This window comes from Polypterus senegalus, chromosome 2 (assembly GCF_016835505.1).
Source record: "Polypterus senegalus isolate Bchr_013 chromosome 2, ASM1683550v1, whole genome shotgun sequence".
Lineage (NCBI taxonomy): Eukaryota > Metazoa > Chordata > Cladistia > Polypteriformes > Polypteridae > Polypterus > Polypterus senegalus.
The window spans coordinates 301,659,870-301,684,269 of NC_053155.1; the positions used below are offsets into that span (position 1 = coordinate 301,659,870).

Below are 24,400 nucleotides of genomic sequence, written 5' to 3' on the forward strand. Positions count from 1 at the left end.
TTGTAACCCACTAGATCTCCCCCTGTCAGATGTAAGTGTTATTATTGTCAAGAGGCAGTACTGAATAGCAACAATAGCTCAGTCACAAAGTCACATATCACTAAAATTCACATTGCAGGATTCCTGAATGCTGAAGCACATAAAAATCCCCTCATCTCTGTTGCATCACTTACAGCAGTTGCAGCCTTCCTCTGCAAACAATATCAGCACAAAAAGTCTATGTCTGGAGATTCCTGAAATAGGTTTCCATAGCCAAGCAGCTGAACACAATCCTAAGATCACTATGTGCAATGCTAAACATTGACTGGAGTGGTTTAAACACACATCCAATTGACACTGGAGCAGTGGAGGAGTTATGAATCATGCTTCACTATCTGGCAGTTTGATGGACAAATCTGGATTTGGTGAATGCCAGGAGAACACTAAAATCTGGTCTGCAAGATGCGATGGAGGAGGGATAATGGCAGGGTTTTGGCTGGGTTCCTTGATTCCAGTGAATGGTACTGAACACCTTTTGGGTTGAATTAGAACACTGCCTATGAGGCAGATCTTCTTATCCAACATCAGTCAGTGACTGACCTCACAAGTGCTGTTTTGGCTGGATGGACACAAATTCCCACTGACCTACTCCAGAAAAAAAAAACGTGGAAGCTGTTATGGAGTATGGAGGGATAATTTCATATTAATGTCCATGGTTGAGGAATTTAATGTCCAACAAGCTTAAATAGGCTGCATCTGCCACCACTAAATCTAGGGATTTTTGCAGCCTTGCCCACCCTTGTGCTCTCCCTTTACGTTGGCAGTATTGACATCAAAAGTATTATTTAGTTCCTCAAGTCTGTCACAGGAGAAGACAAAATTTCTTCCATTATCTCAGCTGCTGGAAGGAATCCCCAAAGTGCTGTTTAATCTTGGGTACTTCATCCAGTGTGACAATTCTTATAATTATTGAAGTTTACTTCTCATGGCTAACATCACGTGTGCAATCCAAAATAATGGAGTAATAACTTATTTGGACTGCTTGATTTCACTCACTGTATGCTCGGTTACCTTCTCAATTATGGAACTAATGAGCTCATTTTAAATTGTTTCACCAAGATAGCTTGTGATGGTGCTGGTGCCACTTTCAACATATTCTATGTGCTGTTTGAAAACAAGAGAATATTTGGCAATACGTTCAACAACTTTCAAAAATTGCCATTGTCTGGCTGATTTTGACTGTCTGTGGACCACTTCAAATCAAGATTCCTCTTCTCTAAAGGCTGAATTATTACAGCTAAATGAGTGAGAACATCATACCATTGCTTTCTCCTAGCCTCCCAAGAGTGTCATTTCTTGTTTATCAGTGGTTGAGTCACTTCTGTCTCCTTCCTTGATCTGCTTTTGAGTGTTCTGGACTATTTTCCCAATCTCTTAAAAGTATAGGTGCATTTTTCCAATCACTAAATCCCTGATGGGTCAATTTGTAGCACTTGGATGGAAATCATTTGCAACAGAAGCAGTGCTGGGAATATTTTTTCTTTTTTTTTTTTTTTTGAGTATGTGAGTCTGCTTCTTTTAAATTTTTCCTGATTAACTAATACTCTCATAAACCAATGGTGATGGCAGAATCTGCCATCCTCTCTTTTTGGAAAAGTAAAACTCTCATGATTATGCGCATCATATCTAATGAAATCGGACAGGACAGGAGGGCAGTCAGCAGGATCAAGTAGTGGTGCAATAAGCTGCTGTCTTACTTCATCTGAAATGCATGTGACAGTAGCTGGCAATTCAGGTGAATGAGATAGGAGTTGCATGGCACCACTTAGTGCTTGTATCTGGTGTTGGGGCAAAGACGGCTGACTGCTACGCTTAATTGCTGGCATGGGGTGTGGGGAGAAGAGGCAGAGTAACCACTAGCTTCCAATGATGGTGTCTCACAGGTTGGAGATTGGGCCTAAAATATTACAACTACACACCTGAAAGGGCAATATTCAGATGCAATGTCAAATTATTCCAGTCTGTTTACATAAATATATTAATAATATCGTAAAATAATTCAGCTTTAAATTATGTATATAACTTTCTTGAAGCACATTTTATTATTTGAAAGTGTTTTGGTTAATAAGACAGAGTTGAGCTGAATAAGAAAATAACCAAACTAACGAGCAAGAACAGAGTTACAATACCTAGATAAATGGCATAATTAACAATTCCTTTAATATTGTTCAAAAACATAAGAAATTTGACAAACGAGAGGAGACCATTCAGTCCATCAGGCTTGGTTGTTTAGCTAATAGCTAAGCTGTCTCAGTGTCTCATCCCGATTCTTCTTAAAGGTTCATGGGGTTTCGGCTTCAACTCAGTGTCTTAGAAGTTTGTTACAGATTCCCACATCTTTGTCTAAAGAAGTGCTTCCTGGCTTCTGTCTTAACTGCACTTCCCCTTAATGGATATGTTTGTTATTTTTCAAGTCAAAGTTATTTCTTCATAAACATAGTATATATACCATTTCTGTGTGAAATTGTGTTCTAAAGTTAAGTTATTATTATAAGTCTTAAAAGCGCTTTAATGCATAATTAAATGCTTAATGTCTTGTCTTGAAAAATAGACATATTTGGTAAGTTATCTTCAGGGTATTGATTTGTGCCTTCCGTGTTTCTGATGCACGTTTGTGACAGAAAAAGGGATCTGGAAGTAATCATTTTATTGTTTATTCCTGGTAGTATTTTTCTCATGGTAAGAATACATTTTCTATTCAATTGTGAGAATTCTCACATAAACAGGGAAGTAAAATGAAACAAAACCAACCACTTGGCATGAAAAGTTTACTGTAATTTGGTCTGTCGAGAGGAAATCATGTTCCTGAGGCATGTAAGGTTGTTGCATAGTAAGACTAAGTGCTGAGCTATCGGACACCAGGTGTTGTTCTTTTAAAATGGTCAAATCTCATAGTTTTGTTTTTCTTTTCTGTTCAGAAATGTCATGTATATACTGTGTTACAGTGTGTGTGTAATAGTAAGACATGGATCAATACTTAACATCATTCTTGTCTTGAAAAACTGGCATATTAAGTACATTTTTATGTTTTTTCTCCTTCCCCTTCTACAGTCATATGAAAAAGTTTGGGAACCCCTCTTAATTCTTTGGATTTTTGTTTATCATTAGCTGAGCGTTCAAAGTAGCAGCTTCATTTTAATATATGATATGCCTTATGGAAACAGTAGTATTTCAGCAGTGACTTTTAAGTTTATTGGATTAACAGAAAATATGCAATATGCATCATAACAAAATTAGACAGGTGCATAAATTTGGGCACCCCAACAGAGATATTACATCAATACTTAGTTGAGCCTCCTTTTGCAAATCTAACAGCCTCTGGAGGCCTCCTAGCCTTTGATGAGTGTCTGGATTCTGGATGGAGGTATTTTTGACCATTTTTCATACAAAATCTCTCCAGTTCAGTTAAATTTGATGGCTGCCGAGCATGGACAGCCTGCTTCAAATCCTCCCATAGGTTTTCGATGATATTCAAGTCAGGGGACTGTGACGGCCATTCCAGAACATTGTATTTCTTCCTCTGCAGGAATGCCTTTGCAGATTTCAAACTGTGTTTTGGGTCATTGTCTTGTTGGAAAATCCAACCCCTTCAACTTTGTGACTGATGCTTGAACGTTATCCTGAAGAAGTTGTTGATATTGGGTTGAATTCATCCGACCCTCGACTTTAACAAGGGCCCCAGTCCCTGAACTAGCCACACAGCCCCACAGCATGATGGGACCGCCACCAAATTTGACAGTAGGTAGCAGGTGTTTTTCTTGAAACGTGGTGTTCTTCTTCTGCCATGCAAATCGCTTTTTGTTATGACCAAATAACTCAATTTTTGTCTCATCAGTCCAAAGCACTTTCTTCCAAAATGAATGTTGCTTGTCTAAATGAGCATTTGCATACAACAAGTGACTCTGTTTGTGGCGTGAGTGCAGAAAGGGCTTTTTTCTCTTCACCCTGCCATACAGATATTCTTTGTGCAAATTGCGCTGAATTGTAGTATGTACAGATACACCATCGGCAGCAAGATGTTCTTGCAGAAATATGGAGGTGATCTGTGGGTTGTCTGTAACCATTCTCACAATCCTGCGCATATGCCGCTCCTGTATTTTTCTTGGCCTGCCAGACCTGCTGGGTTTTACAGCAGCTGTGCCTGTGGCCTTCCATTTCCTGATTACATTCCTTACAGTTGAAACTGACAGTTTAAACCACTGAGATCGCTTTTTGTAGCCTTCCCCTAAACCATGATACTGAACATCTTTGTTTTCAGATCTTTTAAGAGTTGCTTTGAGGATCCCATGCTGTCACTCTTTAGAGGAGAGTCAAAGGGAACACAACTTGCAATTCACCACCTTAAATACCTTTTCTCATAATTGGACACTCCTGTCTATGAAGTTCAAGGCTTAACGAGATAATCCCATCAATTTGGTGTTGCAAGTAATCAGTATTGAGCAGTTACATGCATTCAAATCAGCAAAATTACAAGGGGACCCACATTTTTGCACATACAGTTTTTCATATTTCATTTAATTTCATACAACTAAATACTGTTTCACTAAAAATCTTTGTTTGGAAAACACCCCAGTACTCAGTGGTATGTTTCATATGACTGTAAACTGCAATGTAAAGTGCCAATACAAACAAGATATATTTTTTTAATGTATAGAAAGCATCTAACTTTAGAACACAATTTTAAGTAATAAATGCTTATATTGCATGTTTGTAAAGAAATAACTTCGACTTGACAAATACCAAACTTATCCTTTCATTTCCACTAGTGTTCTCAAGTATGTCATGGGTGTGGAAATCAGATTTTTTTCTACTTGTCCACGGACAAGTAAACTTAGAAAATCCACTTGTCCGCCAGTTAAATTCACTTGGCCATAAACGAATAACAAAAGTGAAAAATAGTTTATTTTTATCTGATCTCTTTTATTGATACTAAAACTGCTTTCCATTTTAAAACTGAAAAAAGTTCTTTCAGGGAGTAGTATTTTGCCTTAGAGAATTCTTTACTAAATTCATATTGGAGAGTAATCTCTCACAAGAAGCTGTGAAAGAAGAAACTTACTTTTAGATTCACGCTTTGACATAAAGGCAGTGTGTTTCGCAGACAGCTGATGCGACAGTAGTGTGTCTTTTCTGTCAACTTTCTTGCCGGTAAATAATGTGGATGTTTTGTTGGCAATAAGTGGATACTGACGGCAAATTTGGCAAAAAACAGAGTCAGTGTCGTCTGCATTTACCCATGGAAACTCTTTGAGCCATTGCGATTGAAAAGACCGTTTTCGTTTTTTATCATACACACGGTCCCTTTCAGCTTTTGTTTTTCTTTTCTTGCCCTCACTGTCAGGTTTTTCAGGGCCTGTTGTGCCAGTTTTAATCAAGAAGCGATACATTCTTATCCGCGATGCTACTTGCTTCAGTTTCAGCAACACGCATATAGCGAGAAAAACGTGCTTACCGCAGTGCATTATGGGTTACGCAGGTAATTCCTAATGACGTATTCGAAATTCCGCAAGATGGTACATTTTCAAAGATGTAAATATTACCGATGTTGTCGGGGGAAAAAATAATCGCGTATAAGTGAAGATTTTTTATAGATATTTCATTGCATTTGGAAACCGTTAGAATTTTTTCTTCTTTATTTTTAATAAACTGACAGCGCGAAACCAACTTGTTTTATATGAAAAATTCTCTAATCAAATACGATCTATAGACAGCTCATCAAAACTAATGTTGTCACGCAATTAATTTCTTAACTCCTCAATATATCACAACCTACGCGAAATTGCAAATTTCAGGAAAGATTAACTGCCTAACAAGCTTTGTAATGTGGTGAAAATATTTGCATTGTAAGTAAAATGACTGCATTTTTATGTAGAAACAATGAATTCTATCAATAATATATAATCGTTATCGATTATAATGAAAAATCATCAGATTACATCGTAATGCCGGCATGAAAAAAATGGCCGCATCTCTAAGCATGTAAATAGTAGGGTAAAATACTTATGTAAGACTGTAAGAGTGCTTCCCCTTTGAAAAATCAGCCGTCATTTTGTAAACAATATTGAAGACCAATTTGAGACAAACATGCCTGAGTAGACTGTTTCCGCACAAAGTACGTACCCAAATGTCTAAAATATGAAAGTAGTGGTAAAAATGTGCCCTGCACAGCACACATAGGCCTAATTCTTTTTTCTCCAGAAAATTGCACTTGTCCGTGGACAACTGAAACCAGAAAAACACGCTTGTCCGATGGTCAATTTACACATGTCGGACGAGTCGGGCGTTGGATTTCCGCACCCCTGTATGTGATTAACCATGTAGTTGAAAAAGTTCTGCTGGATCAAATTTGCCTTTTGAAATTTTTGAAAATCTGAATGAGGTCCACACACAATAACCCCTCCTTTAGACTGAACTGGTACAGTTCCTCCGAGTTTGTCATAGTAGGACGTGTTCTTAAGTCCTGGAATGCACTTGGTTGCTTCTCTCTGCATGGCTTCAGTTATTGCCATGTCTTTTATGTAAAGTGGTGAGCATAACTTCACAGAGTACTCCAGATGTAGCCTCACTACTGCATTAAATAGTCTAAGCATGATGTGCCTCAATTTATATTTAACTTTTTATTTTTTTTTTTGCTATTTTAATGGCTTCTGCACATTGCTTAGATGATGAAAATGTTATGTCAACATAAATACCTTAATCCTTTTCTGAGACTGCTTCCGGTATGACGTTTGCTGTTTTTGTCGACTTCGGGTGTATTGTTTTTGGTTCAATACCTTATCCCTTATCATTCAAAAATATTTTGACTTTTGTCCAATGATACCTTTTTGTTTTACCGGATTGTTTACAGTATGCCCTGTTTCCCCATGGGATTGATTTGCCTGAGCAGTTTTTGAGATACATAGTTCACACATCCATACCTTATCAAAGAAATGGGAAGACAGCTGATCATGAGAAAAAATAATAATTGATCTGTGAAGGTCGACATGGACAGAGCCATTAAGCCTCCCCATACCAATCTGTCTATCTGTGCAGCTTGTTCATGTCATTTGGCCCAATTGTGTTCAGTTTCAAATAAAAAAAAAAAATGATTTCAGTTTTTCATTTGATTCAGTATCCTGTTCATTTTGCTGGACATTTATTTCTGTACATAATCAATATTATATAACTTAATGTTCTTGATTCTGTCTTATTGTAAGGTACAGTCAGTTGTGTTTTATTGTAATATCTTCCATTGAGTGATTTATTGTGCTATCACTAAAGAATAATTTGCATGGAAGTTCTATATAGATCATTCCATACTGGTCTTTTTATAAAAAGAATGTTTCATGAAAAATGTATGATTGCAAGAAAAATACAAATTTGAATGAGCAGCTTGAGCCATGGATACTTTTATTAGGTTCTATATAAAGTAAATCCTCACTGTTTGTAGATTCTCTTTAAGTAATGTACGTTTATTCACAATTATAAAAGTGTAACTTGTTTCATGTCACCCGTGGTCTGATTGCACCCATCCACATATAAGGTCCAATCTTCAGTCTGTGCGATGCGGAGGGGATAGACATCAGGGAGCTGTATTTACAGCCATATGAAGCTGAAAAACAATTCTGAAAGGCCTATCAGCCACGAGCGGCATTGAGCATCGAATGCGGCTTCTGGCGGAACACCTGGAAGACGATTGAACTTGACTATGGAAGAGGTAAAAGTTGTTATGCAGTTTCTGTAAGTGAGCCAGTGGCAGGATCGTTACGTCTCGAGGTGCATATCTGCCTGTCCCTGTTTTCCTGAACCAACATCCTATGGAATCTAACCCTATTTTCCATATAGGATAAATTCTTCAATTTCTGTTCATGGAGTTTTTCAGGAATGCTACCCTGCTGATAATGGTAATTGATTGCAATTTTGATTATTTTGATCTGTGCTTTAATAAGAATTGTTTAATTTTAACTTTCAGTTACCAGATATTTGTTAGTTATGTACTTTTTTTTTTTTATAATATCTTATTGTTTGCCTGTCTATAGCTGCTGCTATGCGTTTTGAGCATATTCTGCATGAATTATCTCAGTAATGCTCTTGCTTGCTTGTAATTGATTGCTAGTATGGTTATCAGTGCTATTATCTTTTGTTTCTTTAGACCACAAGTAATTTCTTGCAAATAAATTACTGTGTTTATGCAGTTAGGGGCATTGATACTTAGATTGATTTTTACACTGAGAATGTCATTGATTTGTTTTTAGAAAAGCAACATGGAAATCCTAAGATACTGAGTTAAATATACTTGATTAAATAAAATTTCTTCTTTATCAAGATTGCAAAATAAAAAGAGGTGAGTCTTTTTGCAGGGAATTAATGCACTTTGAAATTTCTAGCAGTTTCTGTACACGTTTGTTCATAAATTGTGTCCCTTAAAACTTGAATTTACTCCGCCTTAGTTTATGGCCCGTTGAAACTTATATCTAAAGGAACAATGTGTTTTCTTCATAACTAGGGAATAAGCGATTTTCTGAATTCTCCTGTGTAGAGTAAATAAGTAATGTGGACAGGTGTAGAAAAAAATTGTTTGGCACATATTTAAAGTCATCTCGCTATGAGCTCCATAATAACTGGAGGAAAACAGTCCTTAAATACACGTTTAACTCTTCACATGGCCTCCAACTATAATTCCACATTCATGAAAGCAGTAATCATATTAAATAAAAGTGATTAAATTCCAATTGAGAATTGTATATTATTTTAATGGGGTTTTTAACCAAATGACAGCCTGAGGGTTTTTTGGTTCATGGCACTCTTTTAATGTTCCACAAATGAAATTCTCTTTGAAATGTACAGTGTATTAGATGGTATTAAAATTTCACTTGAACAAGTAGTTGTATATTTCTGAATTCAGAATACTGGGCATTATATTTAACAAATCATAGCAATCAGTATTTACTATGGAGTGAGAAACAACTTATTATTTAAATTATTTAAATATAATCTTCCTTTTATAAGTGAATTAATTTGCATTTTATCCTGTCTTCAAGCCTTTCACCAAAAGCCTTAAAATTCTGCTCTAATTAAAGTCTGCCATATATACGCATTATTCACGTCTGATTTGTTTGATTTTTATTTTTAAACTGTGGAGCAGAGGGTTAAATTAAGAAAACAAAATTATGGAGCCCACTGTGTAAGTGAAAATTTCACTCTTCCCTGTCCACTTGAAACTGGTACTTACAAATCTGTCTGTCTTATATAGTGCTCTTCATAACCATACATCAGGTATACTGCATGGCGCTTATAGAAACACCCTTTGAAAGTTTTCACATTTTAGTATCATACAGCAATAAATCACAGTGGGTTAAAAATTTATTTGGACATTTGTAAAAGACTCTTTAATGTCAGACAAAACAGAACACTGGAAAGTGATCCCAATTAATTTTAAGTATAAATTGCCTAAGCCTAATTTATGCTTGATGTGTCCACAGTGGGTGTGAGGACCACATGGTGAACGCGATGTCAGATTTGGAGACACTTCCCCACGTGTGGCTGCTGCAGGCTATCCTGATAAGTTTGTTCAAGTATTGTGCATCTTTTAAGTTGCTTCCCCAGGAGACCACAGCGTGGAACATCACACTGGCTACTATGGACTGATAGAACATTTCCAGCAGTTTGCTGCACATATCAAAAGACCTGAGAGTCTCCTCAGGATGTCCAGTCTGCTCTGGCCCTTCTTGTGCAGCGGTACTGTGTTATCAGACCAGTCCAGGGCGTTGTTAATGTGAACCCCCAGGTACTTGCATCACTTCTACATCCTCCCCCTGCATGGTGACTGGTCTCAGAGGCTCCTTGGCATGCCCAAAGTCCACCACCAGCTCTTTTCTGTTGTTGAAGTTGGGCAAAACCCTCCACAACCTTCCTCTGCTCTGACTTATTTCCATTATTAATGCGGCCTGTGATGGAGGAGTCATCTGAAAGTTTCTGCACTTGGCAAGCGCTGGTATTGTGCCTGGAGTCTGTTGTGTAGAGGGTAAACAGGAAGGTATGTTAAGTGACATGCGTTATGTTAAGTAGTCAGACTTCTTGTTAAAGTAATGAATATCCTAACGCATTGCTTATTTTATTGAGTGTAAGGCAAGAAGCAAACGTTCTGATATGCCGCTCCTTAACAGGGTTCATCTGCACAGCCAAGCTGAAAAAAGTGTGCTGCGTGCACTCTGGTAACGGAAATGTTTCATTAATAAAGAATCTGTTCAGTTTTAATTTTTGGCTATTGATAGGTTGAAACCGTATGGGATCAGTTGGCATGGTAGCCAGTATTCATATTGCAAAACCTTTGGTGGTGCAGATTGGGAAATGTAAAAAGACGATGGACGTTCTTTCCTTCACAGCATAAGAAAGATTAAACATATTTGTAAAACACAAGAAAATTATGACATTTGGTCGTGTCTCTGCTCAGTTCCTTCGACGTTCAGATTTGGGCTTAGGATTTAACAACAAATGCTGGTCAATCAAATATGCAGCTTTTCATACAAAACAAGAAAAAGCAACACACTGTAATGCATTACTTATTATAATAAGTAACTATGTAACATATTTAGTTGTGTTTTTTGTTTTGTATGCTGTCGAAATGTAACATCTTAAAGAAAGAAAAGTCCTCTAACAGGACAGCTCTTTTAATTACTCCTCAGCAAAATGCCTTGAGGGAGCATTCTGTTACAGCCTGTCAGAATGATCATTTTATAAACTGTTGAATTTACGTACAGCGTCAATCTATGCATACATTTTACTCTGGTTGGTTTGTTGGTTTACACCCAAATGATTTTTCTAAAATAAAAGTATATTATATTCCTGTTCTTCTTGTACCTTTTGAGATAAGCCACCACCATTGAAATTTCTGTGCATATAACAATTGTCCATTCTCGTTTATAGGACAGCTGCTGATTTCTTAGTCACCGCTGATTTCTTAGTCATCCTTCAGTACATTTTGTATGTTACATCAATCTTTCTTCTGGTACTTTCTTTACTTACTTGACCATTTCAGTATTTTTCCTAAACCAGTTCTTATATTTTAGTGTACATTTTGTTGTTCACTTGACCTTTATCTTGTTTCTGACATTTATTAACCCTTTATTGTATTTCTGAAAGATGAATGCTATGCTACCCTAAAATTATTCTTCCACATGTAATACAGGCATAATAACCTGTTTAGCTTTTTTTTTTTAATACTAGTATACTAGCTGTCCCCCATGGCTCCTCCCGCATAGTAGTGAAATGGGACAAACTTTGAAAATCAATGAACAAACAGGTATCGCTAGCTAAGTGGAGGCAAGGTATGCTCCAAAATGCAGAGATAGACTGACTCGAAGAGAGGCTGGTGTGTGAGTGAGGATGGCCCCGGCCAGCTCCCCACTCCTGACGTCACGCTTCCACCTCCCCTCGGCCCGAAGTTTCTGTCTCGGATTAGCGCAAATAAATGGCTCCTGCAAGTAAACTATGATGCTTAGTGTGATGAGAAAAGTCGCAAAATAAACCAGAATGTAATGTTCAAGCAAATTATAGAAAAGAAAAACTATCTAAATCTATTAAGTAGTTTTCTCATGGAAAGCGTACAGTCAGGCAGACAGACACAGACATTGTGTGTGTGTGTGTGTGTGTGTGTATATATATATATATATATATATATGAGAGAGAGAGAGAGAATTACTACAAATAAGTAACTACACTGCTCAAAACAATGAAGGTGACACATAATCATCACTCCTGGTATTCCCTCCATGCTCTTGAGACTGTGCTGGGGGACGCAGCAAAACTTCTTGTGCCATCCTGGAGGAGCTAGACTACCTGTGCAACCTGAAGCAGCTGCAGGTACCTCTTCATGCTAACAGCAGTGACAAGGACATTAGCAAAATGCAAAACTATAGAGAAGAATCAGTCAGGAAGGACAAATGGAGCTGTTGTCTGTGGCCACGACCTGCAGGATCATTCCCTTTTTGGGGAGTGCTTTGCTGTTGCCCCTAATGTACTCCTGTTGTCACTTTCATTTGCACCAAAGCAGATGAAGTTGATTCATAGTTTACTTATGCTTCTTAAATGGACAGATTGAAATCCCTGAAGCTTAACTAACTTGGTGTTGAACTGGGATGATTAAGTGTTCCCATCATTTTTTGAGCAGTATATATAACATTTATTTACATTTTTTTAAATAATATAACTGAAGTTATTTTTAAAAATACTACTCAACACATTACTTGGGAGGCACGGGATCCATGCTTGTTTTAGGATTCATGGTGGCCGTGGGTGATGTTTAATCTGCTTTTCTTTTGCACATTTTTATGACATTTGAACATTTTCCCAAGGAAGAACTCTTTCAGTGGACTTGTGTTTGTAAATGAAAAGTTTTAAGGAACTAGGTTTCTGCCTTAACCGGATTACTCACCTTATCCTGGTTTTGTGCATCCACATAAACACACTCAGTCTGTATCCAGGGAAATCTGCTGATAAATGAGGTGGAGAGGAGTTTAGATGTGTTTCTGAGAAATAAAAAGCCAACGTGAAATAAACGTCCATATTAGTTGTAAGAAGTGACTTCATGTTTGAGAGAAACCGGCTGAAAGTTCCACTTGAAATGTCATGTCATTTTCTAATTCCTTTAATCCAGACCAGGGTCATGGGGGTGCTGTACAGTGAACCCTCGTTTATCGCGGTTAATCCGTTCCAGACTCTACAATGATAAATGAATTTTCGCGAAGTTGGATTCTTTATTTATAAATCAAATATTTTCGCAGTTAGAGTATAGAAAACCTGTTTACGACCTTTTAAATACTTTTTTTAACATTATTACAGCCCTCTAGACATGAAACAACACCCTTTAGTCACCATTACACTCGTATTACTCAATATATTAGACAAAATAAGACATATTAGACGTTACAAATATCATATTACTAGGGGCACTCGCCTTTTAAGGCGACCGACTTTTATCTTCAATTATTGTGCGCTCCATGTGTACATCAGGCATGTAAGTGTAGAGAATGAGAACATCAAAGTGTCCATTCATAACATCTTTTTTTTTATCCCCTCAAGTTCCTGTCCAAAGTCGTACAATGTCAGCCCGAATCTGTACCGCTAAAGACGGAGTTTCATGCACTAAATAAGCTACGCTTTGCACTCATGGGACGGAAGGACAATCCCGAACGCTTTTCTATAGTAGATTATTGTACTGTACATTTAATTGCACACAACCACTAACCTATGAAGGCACGACCTCAGTAGGAGAGTCTTCAGAGGTGGTGCAGTATCTTCAGCAGGTGCGTTGTTGTCTTCTTCCGCTAAAGAAGTACTAGGAGTAGGCAGTGGGTGTCTGGGTGCGCGGCTGAAGAACATCTTGATAGGCAGTTGCTGGCGCTGTCTTTTCACATGTGTGAGGAGGCTTTTGTAGGGTATTGCCATCTTTAATCATATACAAGAGTTTCACCTCCTTCTGGATAATAAGCATCTTCCTCCGGCGCTTAGTTTTATTCTCAGAAGGCTTAGAAAAAGCAGCACGTGTAGGAGCCATCGTAGGGCTTAGATAAAAATTCTCAGAAAGCGCATGCGTAGTGACGTAAGCGTGTATGAGAAAAAAATCGCGATAGAGTGAAGCCGCGAAAGTCGAAGCGCGATATAGCGAGGGATTACTGTATTCTGTCCCAGCTAGCAAATGGCGCAAGACAGGGACAAATCCTGGACTGGGAGCCAGTCCATCGTAGGGCACACACATACACACACCAAACTCACACTAGGGTTTTGCTGTCCACCTTCTCCATATACTGTCTTTATGTGGGCTGTGGGTCCTTATATCCTCTGGTGTGATCTGAAGCAGCCATTTGTCATATTACTAACATATTTCTGTGAAGAATTTAACATTTAATGGATGTGAGACGTTTCTTGTTTTGTTAAGGTGGTGCAATTCTTCCTTTCACTGACACGAAACAAAGTCATTTGACAAAATTAACAGCAGCTCTATATGCCCTTAAATATAAACACAAAATTTAATTGGATTCTGTTGTTCTAATATCAGAACATTTTATATGTTGTAGTTTCTAACATAGATCAGTTCTTTATGTGGTTTTTCACTGCATGCCTGTAGTAGGTTTTGATTTGTGTGAACTGAAAATCTGTTTAAATCTGCTTTCTGTAACAACTTCCAGTGACGTTCAGGCTCTTACACTGGCAGATCTTCAGTACAGTGAACGTCTATCTCGAAAGTGGCTGCAGCCTTCCTTGCTGATGAGTCATTTCCGCTGACAGGGAGCTTTTATTCATCTTGTGTACTCCAGTTGTAGATGTGGCTGTCTGCAGCTTTCATATGCAGCATGAGTGGTAAGGCGACACTGTAAAGCTTGTTGAAGCGTTTATACTTTTTTTTTTTTTTTTTTAAGGTGTTCTGTATTTTTTTCTTTAACACTAGCTGTTCTACATTTATTGTAGATATCATTTGGTGTTTGTTTTGTGAGTTGGCAGCAAGGGAAGCAGGCAGTAATGAGAGAGACTGGGAAGAGACTTGCTACTGGTAAATGTTTGCAGTGGCTCTGTGACTTGCAAACATTTTAACTTGTTCTTTGTGCACAGTTGATAACTGCTTTCCCAATTTTTATTTTTATTGAAAAAAATCTAAATATAAATAGAAGAATGTAGCATCTCATAAGCCAATATGAGGCTTAACTTTTTAAAGGTATATTTAAAATAAAAGGAAAAGCTCTGTAAAACCTCCTATAAACGTGTCTTTAAACTGTGAAATGGACTTGACAGTGGCTACACCTTTATTGAATTCTAAAGTCCTTACATTCCAGTTTAAATTTTCTAGATATTTTCATTTGAACAATATTGACTTTAAAGCAGCAATGTTTAAAGTGGAAATCAGAGAGAATTGGGGGAGTGCGTGTTACAATAGAGATATGCCATCTGCAATAGCTTATCTTGAAGGTGGAACCCTCTGAGCCCTTGGCCTTGTCTCTGCTGCTCCGTATGAACCTGGAATGTGCTACTTAACAAGTAAATCCTCACTTCTTCTAACATCTTAATATGCTTTTGACCAAAGAAATATGGCATGTACAGTGATCCCTCCTTTATTGCGGGAGTTGCGTTTAAGAACCTCCCTGCGAAAGGTGAAAATCCGCGAAGTAAAAACCATATGTTCATATGGTTATTTTTATACATTTTAAGCCCTTATAAACTCTCCCACACTCTTATAAACATTTCCCACACAGTTATATAGTATAAACCCTTTGTATTCTCTTAGATATTAGGTAAGATTCGTTGAAATTATGTATGTAAACACACTGTTTATATACAGTAAAACCTAAATATTATTTTAAAGATATCGAGTGTCTCCGATATCACATATGTTACTGCCATTACGATAGACAGATCGTTTTGGAGCCATATCGAAGGGCTTGACAATGCACAAAGATAAACACAAAAGAGCACAAAAGTTAACTCTTTACACAACGAAACACGTTGATGCTGAATGAGCGAGACGAGACTTCCTGGTTAACACAGTGCAATCGAATTTGGCGCACCATCGCTGAGCCAATCAGCACACAGGAACTTAACTGCGTGCTCTGATTGGGTAGTGTCCCTTGTATGAAATCAACTGGGCAAACCAACTGAGGAATCATATACCAGAAGTAAAAGACCCATTGTCCACAGAAACCCGCAAAGCAGCGGAAAATCCGCGTTATATATTTAGATATGCTTACATATAAAATCCGCGATAGAGTGAAGCCACGAAAGTTGAAGCGCGATATAGTGAGGGATTACTGTATACTATAATGTGAAATTGACTAAAGGTCACAAAAGTCTCCTATATCAAAGGTAGATCACTCTGTCTCCTCATATACAAGAAAGGGCTGTCAAAGGGGAAAAAAATGATAACAATTGCTGATTAAAAACTTGAGCAAGACCCTTAACCTGAAAATTGCTCTGGGATGCTGCTGTGCAATGGTTGACTTTGCACTCAGACCCCTAAAGGTTAAGAGAAAAGACAATTTCCCCACAGGGATTAACAAAGTATATAGGTTGAACTTTATTTGTCCTCAGGTGGAAATTTTGGCCTTTTACAGAAGCTCTTTAAATAAATAAATACATTAATAGTTAGATAAGTAAGTAAATAAATAAACACACACACACTTCGGTCTGAACACGCACCTGAATAGCTATAAAGCAAGAAAATTAAAAAGAAAGAAGACTCGTGATTTGGTGGTCCCTGTCACACTGAGGCATTATGCAGACATATTTAAATATCTGGGAGTGCAGCTGGATGACAAATTGGACTGGACTGCCAATACTGATTTTTTTTTCCTTTCTTTTTGTGAATTTCCCCTTGGGATTAATAAAGTATCTATCTATCTATCTATCTATCTATCTATCTATCTATCTATCTATCTATCTATCTATCTATCTATCTATCTATCTATCTGTCTGTCTGCTCTATCGCTCTATCGCTCTATCGCTTGGTATAAAGGAGCCCCCTGTTGCATTTCTTGACATTATTCATAATGGCACTCAAGTTTTATTTTAATTTTCTCCTTCACTAAAACCTCCAGAAAGTCCAGAGTGCATCCCAGAGCTGAACCTGCACTTTTAATTAGCTTGTTGAAAATATATTAAAAAAAAAAAAAAATTCTACCATACCTCTTTTGTTAAACAGCCTGAAAATCTTTGGTGTACTCGCTTTATACCATTGAGAAGTACAAGTGATGTGGGTTTCCTCCATCTGCCTCTTTATCGGCAGCTGTTTATAAATTTCAGCTTTAATTAGCTTCTTGTTTTTTAGTTTCAGCTATTTCTAGGCAGACTTAATCACTTATGCACAAGTGGTCACTGCCATATTTCAAAATTGTTTGTGTATGTTGCAATAAACCCACAATTCGATCAAGCAATAATGGTATTTTTACATATCTAAGGGTGTCTTCTTTTGAATAAATCATACGTTTCCATGTTGTCTGCTCTTTTTCATTACTGAAATATGTGATTTGTACACGTATAGTGTGAGGCAAGTAACGCATCACATTGGAATTAATATGCTTTTATCAAATATCCCAGGGAGGTTGAATGGAACACAATTACAAACAGGATAAAAAGTCTCTCATGGCTGTGTTGATGTCTTTGGTGGCAATGTAGGAAAAACTGGGCTGGGTACATTAATCCGTGAACAAGTCTTACATCCATGTTAGCCAATGGCGGCCTCCTGTGAATAAGAAGTGGTTGAGAAACACTGGATAAGGGGTATGTAATCTGTATGACCAACTCTGGGTCCAGGGCTTCCAGCAGAGGCATTGTGCCCACTCTGTAACCCAACACTGGAAGAAGCTAGAATGAAAATGTATGTACGTGCTTAGTGAAATGCAAGAGAAAAGCAACATCATCAAGAAAAACAAATAAATGACACACTGAAATTCATTAGGGCAACTGCAAGAGATGGAAGGAGAAGATGGGTGAATGCAGCAGGAAAAAAAAAACAATCTAGTGTACAAAATGTAAGCTTTATCAGTGTCTGCTGGGAAATGAAATTGTTTCAAGAATAGACATAAAAAATAAATGTGAAAGTAAAGGTTTGGATGAGTAATTATTTATGTATATATACAGGGTGTCCATAAAGTCTGTGTGAAATTTAAAATAGTTGTAACTTTGAAAGTTAATGTGATAGAAAGAATCTTTAAAAAGGATTAGAAAGAAGAAACACCTACATTTTTTATTGTTCTTGTTAATTTTCAACATGTCTACCATCATTACTAATACAAAGGGTAATACAATTCTGTAGTTCTCGGGAAAACATTTTCAGTAATACCAGCAATCACATCAGTTATCCTCGCTTGCAAGTCTTCTAAAGATTGAGGTTTGGTTGAATAATCAGTTGTTTTCACATGTACCCATAAAAAGAAATCCAATGGAGTCAAATCTGGCGAACGTGGAGGCCAAGAAAATGGTCCACTTCTTCCAATCCATCTGTTAGGGAATTTCTCATATATAGTAGAAACTGTCGAACATGCAAAGCAAAGTGACAAGGAGCACCATCTTGCTGAAACACTGTATTCTCAATCAGTCCTAATTGTTCAAGTTGAGGAATAAAGTCATTTTGTAGCATTTCTAAATAGCTTCCACCATTAACAACACACCCTTCAAAAAAGAATGGCCCTATGACTCGATTTTTTTTTCTCAAAGCACACCACACATTAACTTTGGGAGTTGAACATCTCTTTCATGTTCAACAGACACATGTGGATTTTCAGCAAATACAGCAAAAAAAAACTTCTAAAGACAAAAACAAACTAGATACATCAAGCATTTTAATCCTTTTTACTAATTCTTTCTATCACTTATACTTAAAAGTTACAACTATTTTAAATTGAACACAGATTTTATGGACACCCTGTATGTATACGTGTGTGTATATATATATAATATATATATATATAAAATCATTCACAGTATATAGACACAGACCTTAGTGTTTTATTATATAGTAGATTTATTTATCTTTTTATCCATCCATCCATTATCGAACCCGCTAAATCCTAACTACAGGGTCACGGGGGTCTGCTGAAGCCAATCCCAGCCAACACAGGGCGCAACGCAGGAACAAACACCAGGCAGGGCACCAGCCCACCTCAGGGTGTGGACACACACACCCACACACCAAGCACACACTAGGGACAATTTAGAATCGCCAATGCACCTAACCTGCATGTCTTTGGACTGTGGAAGGAAACCAGAGTACCTGGAGGAAACCCACGCAGACAAGGGGAGAACATGCAAACTCCATGCAGGGAGAACCCAGGAAGTGAACCCGGGTCTCCTAACTATGAGGCAGCAGTGCTACCCACTGCGCCACCGCGCCACCCATTTATCTCTTTATAATATAGTATAGTCCTTTACCTGTCTTGCACATGTCCTGTGTTTATGTACTGTATATATATTGCACTGTGGTCCTGGGGAGTGTCATTTTCTGCAATATGGTGTTTGGATGGTATGACAACAAAACCACTTGACTTGACATGGCTAATATACTCTAGATACAGCACATGCAAAAGATTTTTTTTTTAATTTAAATTTTAATTTAAAAAACTATAAAATAATTTGTGCGTAACTTTAACATCTGGGTCTTGAAAGTTATTTTGAAGATTCTACCCCGTTAGTATCATGGAGGCAGTAGTTGTTATGAATAGCAATTTGTTTTATTGGATCTAATTATCGTATGATTTGTGCTTTTTGTTTCAGTGGTCTAACGTTGGCCAACATCTTTTTGATGAATTCTTTAAAAAGCAGGAGCTTAATCAGCAGACCCTATAATAGGCAGTAGTGTAAGCGGTTATTTCAAGCTAATGTTCTGTTTATTGTAGTCTTCTTTTAGATTAAGCACAGGTTATTCTACTCTAAATGCAAGATGCACTTTAAAATGAGGCCATGTTGTTTTAAAACTGAAGGATTAGTAGTAAAGCATTCATTCTCTTGTATCATGGCAGGTGATACTGAGGAGGATATGCCAGATTCTTCAATGTTCATACAGATGATTCTGGAAAAATATGCATGCTTAATTTACAGTGTGTGTTTTTATTATTTTCATCTTTTTGAAGGTCCTGCTCAGGTTCCAATGATGTCACCAAATGGTTCAGTGCCTCCAATTTATGTGCCTCCTGGATATGTTTCGCAGGTAAATATGTGTAGCAAAGTTCATTTCTTCATGTATTTTATAATTAGTTTTGTGACAATCTTCTGTGAAATTTCTTGCTTCTTTTGGCATTTTCTGCCATCTTGTGGCATTTGACCATCCTTTACATTCCACATGTGATCAGTTCTCTTAGTATGTGTGGTTATTTCAGTTTTTACCTTTTCAAATCTGATCTGATCTGGTTTGAATCTGGCTCTAGTAGATGAGACATTCTAATCTGCTGAGAAAGCTGTATCACGTGAGGAGCAGTTTTAAACAAATGCAACAATAGATGATAGATGGCTTAGAGGGCTAATGTTCAGACTGAATGAATAGTGTGGGAAAGATCAGAAGAAAGCTAGGCAAACCATGTGTGAATTATGGAATTGAAAATATTTAAAATAGGGTTGGAGAATGAGGAGATGGGTTCTGAATTTGCGTTTATTAGTGTTATTATTACTGTTACAATTTGCCTGTCACCTTTATCCAAAGCAACTGGCTACATTTGAGATACAACTAGTCACATTTATTTTTGTTTTTTCTTTTTTCTAAATTGGACAACAGGCACATGGCGATACAGAGTAAGTAGCAGGATTTGAAGCCACAAGTCCAACGTTTTGCATCACTACACTCCCTGTATAAGTACATCAGTATCTTCATAAACTATTTGAAGTTGAGAACGTTTATCCAGAAGACCCTTTCAAAAGATAAAGACTTTCTGTATACTAAAGCCTTCTGAAGTTTTTGTTAAGAACAAACACATAGACAAGGCTTAAGTCCAAATTAGACAGTACTCTAAACATGTTACAGCACTTGGTTAGTAATGCAGGAAAGGGATGACCATTGGCAGCCAGACACCTGGACAAAGAAGCATAGGGACCTTCTTGTCTTTTGCAGTTTCTTTGTTTCACAACCATCTCCAAAGATAGTACCCGATGCTGTATTTGAAATTATTCAGTCTTTTGTTAGATAATTTTACACCACTGGTTTAAAATACATTTTTCTTTCAGCTATTAAAGGGTAATGTGCAGTGTGTGTGTATTTTTTGTAAGTAGAAGTATGTGTTTTTGAGTATACATTGTACCATCAGCATTAAAATGTGTTCATGTGTTTTAAGTTAACAATGATTGAAATCAGACAAATAAACATTTCTTCTTCTTTTTCATCTTCATCTTTTTCCATTTCTGTGTGGGGTCGATGTGCCAGATCAGCCTTCTCCAAACAGCTCCGCCCTGCACCTCCTGCCCAATCGGACCTTTTCCCTTCAGATTGTCTTTTTCTTTATCCAGTCATCTCCACGTTGGCCTCCCTCACTTTCTCTTCCTTCTTAACTTCAATTGCCATCACTCTTTTGCCCACATATTCCTTGTCTCTCCTCATCACATGTCCATGCCACTTCAACCTACTTTCCTGTACTTTCTTAGATTTCTCTCCCACTTTTATTATACCTCTGATTGTCTCATTTCTTATTCTGTCCTTTTTTTGTAACTCCACACGTTCTCATTTCTCCTACATCCAACTAATTCTCCTGCACCCCCTTTACTCCCCACGTCTCAGCTCCAAAAATTATTGCTGGTTTTACCACTTTCTTAACACTAGAATTACCAGAGCCTACGAAAAAAACTCGTAAATCCGTCCCACCTTAAATCGCTTCTTAAAATCCTTCACAGCTCTCCACCAGCGTCTTTTGTCATCTAAATGTGCTGATAAAATCAGGCTGCAAGCAGCCAGCTATTCCATCCCCCCAATGATTTAGAACGTGCACAAACTTCTCCCAGCTCATGCCTTGATTGATTTTCTGGGAGTGAAGTGGATGGAGTTTTACAGTGGAAATAATAGATCGTTGTTTGGAACACACACATTTCATGTCTGTTCCGTTTCTACAGTAATCTGTGTAAACACATTGTTAAAACAGAAAAGTTTTTTATATTCTAGTAGTAGATGACAAAATTTAGGCATAAACTATATAATGTATGAAGCCTGAAGTATCCAAGAAATACTTTCACAAAAGGTACAAATCTAACACAACAATTTACCTTTATTTATTTATTTATTTATTTATGGTATGTACATTCTTGCTCTGATGTAGAAGGGAGCTGAGTTTACCTCTGTTACAGCGCGTCTATGTGAAAACAGCAGTGTCAGATGTGGGGGTGTGTTGTGTTTGGGCTCGTGAACGCGGCTGAGATAATAAAACTGACTAAAAAAAAAAAACCAATGCTAACCTTTACAAGTATCATAAATTACACCGGCTGTTACAGATTGAAATCAAATGTATGTTTTTATTCTAAAATAGTAAGACTAAGAGCAGTTTACTTCTCAAAACGGAGTGGTGCAGAATCGAACTTGCGACCTTTTGATTCCCAGTCGGCAGCTGAGTCTATTGCGCCACGGAGGCAACCATAATAAACAAGTGTTAATGTCGCATGTTAAGGCGGCTTTTTGTTTCTGCAGTTATATTTTTGAATAAAAGCGCAATTGTTGTGTTAGATTCGTACCTTTTGTGAAAGTATTTCTTTGATACTCCAGGCTTCATACATTATATAGTTTATGCCTACATTTTGTCATCTACTACTAGAATATAAAAAATGTTTCTGTTTTAACAATGTGTTTACACAGATTACTGTAGAAATGGAACAGACATGAATTGCGTGTGTTCCAAACAACGATCTATTATTTCCACTCTAAAACTCCACTTCACTCCCAGAAAATCAATCAAGGCATGAGCTGGGAGAAGTTTGTGAACGTTCTAAGTCGGTGCGGGTATGGAATGGCCTGCATCTTGCAACCTGATTTTCTCAGCACATTTAGATGACAAAAGACGCTGTTGGAGAGCTGTGAATGATTTTAAGAAGCGATTTAAGGTGGGACGGATTTACGAGTTTTTTCGTAGGCTCTGGTAATTCTAGTGTTAAAAACCTGACATTTAACCTTACCCTAATTCTTCAATCACACAGTACTCCTGATACCTTCTTCCAATTGTTCCATCCACATTACACTTTATAGGTTTTCTCTGCATTTAATTTTCCGTCTTGGCCACCACTTAGCCTTGATATTTAAATATATCCACTCTTTTCAATGACTCTCCCTGCAGGCTGACTTCTGAATACTGATCATTAAGTCCTCCAGTATTCCATCTTTTTCCTATTTATCTTAATCATTTGTCCATCCAGACCCCTTAATTGGCTAAATAATTTAATTTGTTGAATTTACATAACTACAGTTTAACCAAATAGTATATTGTACTTTGATTTAATTTTCTGGTTGTACTCACTGTTTTTCTTGTGTATTAGTGTTTTATCTGTTATATATTTTCCATAAACACAAGAATAGATGTTTACAATTATGACATTTGTTATTAACAAAACATTAACAACTTTTAAGCTTGTGAAACTGCTGGAGAAGAATGATAAGCACAATTGAGGTTAACGTCAGAATGATCTTTTTTTCAATATAGCAGTTTATGCTAAATCTGTGATTCATTTAACACTGAAGCTCGGATTAGTCATCAGTTGTTACTAGGGTAATAAAACGTCACTATGTAGAAATATTTCATTGATTCATTTGTTTATTTTCTCAAGCTGCTTTATTCCAACTCAAGATTTGCAAGAGGCTGGAACCCAGACCTAAAGGGGCATCAGTCCATCTCCGGCCACCCTCACACACACACCCATAATAACTGATAGAGAGGCAGAGTTGCTTGTCAAATTAGCCTGTACATCTCAGAGAAAATCTGTTTTGGATGGTTCGTAGTTTGAAAACTGACTGAAAACTAATTTTTATCATGCCAATCCAAAATGTTGCACCCTAATTTTATTGATAATATAAGTAAGAATTATTTTTCTGAATGTCTGTTTATGTCTTAAAAAAATTGCATATTTAAATTAAACTACATTATACTGTGTGTTCAGAACATATTCAGACCCCTTTACATTCTGCATACTTTATTTTGTTGTAGACTAGGGAGCTTTCCCCCCTGTTTGCTTCACTCACCCACTTCCCACTGGGGTGCAGTACGTGCGAGCCACTTCGCGTCTCTGCTGCTTGCATTGTGAAGTGGGTGGCTAAATGCACACTAAGGAGATGCGGACGGATTAGCTGCTGGCTTGCTGCTCCTGCTGCCGAGCTACATGTTCTGCTTGTCGTGCTGCGCGTTTGATCATTTAAAAGCCTGTACAGCAGCTGTCTTTGCTTCGCTTCTCACTGGACTTTGACTGGGCCACTTATGGACAGTCAGAGACTTTTCCCAATGTCCACTCCAGTTGTTGTCTTGGCTGTATGCTTCGGGTTGTTGTTGATGTGACCCTTTAACTCAGCCTAAGGTCAGGTACATTCTGGGACAGGTTTTCTTCTCTCAGTATTTGGCTGCATTCATCCTCATCTCAGTTGTGATCAGTCTCCTTGTCCCTGCCCCTGAGAATCACCCCAATATTGTTATGTTTCCACCACCATGCTTCACAGTGTGAGAGGTACTAGGCATGTGATGAGCAGTGCTTAGTCTTTGCCAGACCTGGAGCTTGGAATTCTGACCAAAAGAGTTGATTTTCTGCCTTGACAGACAAGAAAATCTTTTTCCTCAGGCTCTCAAAGTCCTTTAGAATGTCATGCCTTTCACTCAAGAGTGGCTTCCGTCTAACTTATCTACTTTAAATGCCTGATTAATGGAGTGCTACTACGATGGTTATCCATCCGACA

The 24,400-nt window shown here is 37.5% G+C and overlaps 1 protein-coding gene across 2 annotated transcripts in view; it reads left to right on the top strand.

Annotated features, from left to right (window-relative positions):
- The window catches only part of fndc3a (fibronectin type III domain containing 3A), a 378,322-nt gene that overhangs the window by 213,723 nt on the left and 140,199 nt on the right, over positions 1-24,400 (top strand). For both annotated transcript variants that reach the window (XM_039745857.1, XM_039745858.1), the window contains one exon: positions 19,632-19,708. In XM_039745857.1, the coding sequence (XP_039601791.1) occupies positions 19,632-19,708 (77 nt within the window). The remainder of the gene's footprint in view (positions 1-19,631; positions 19,709-24,400) is intronic.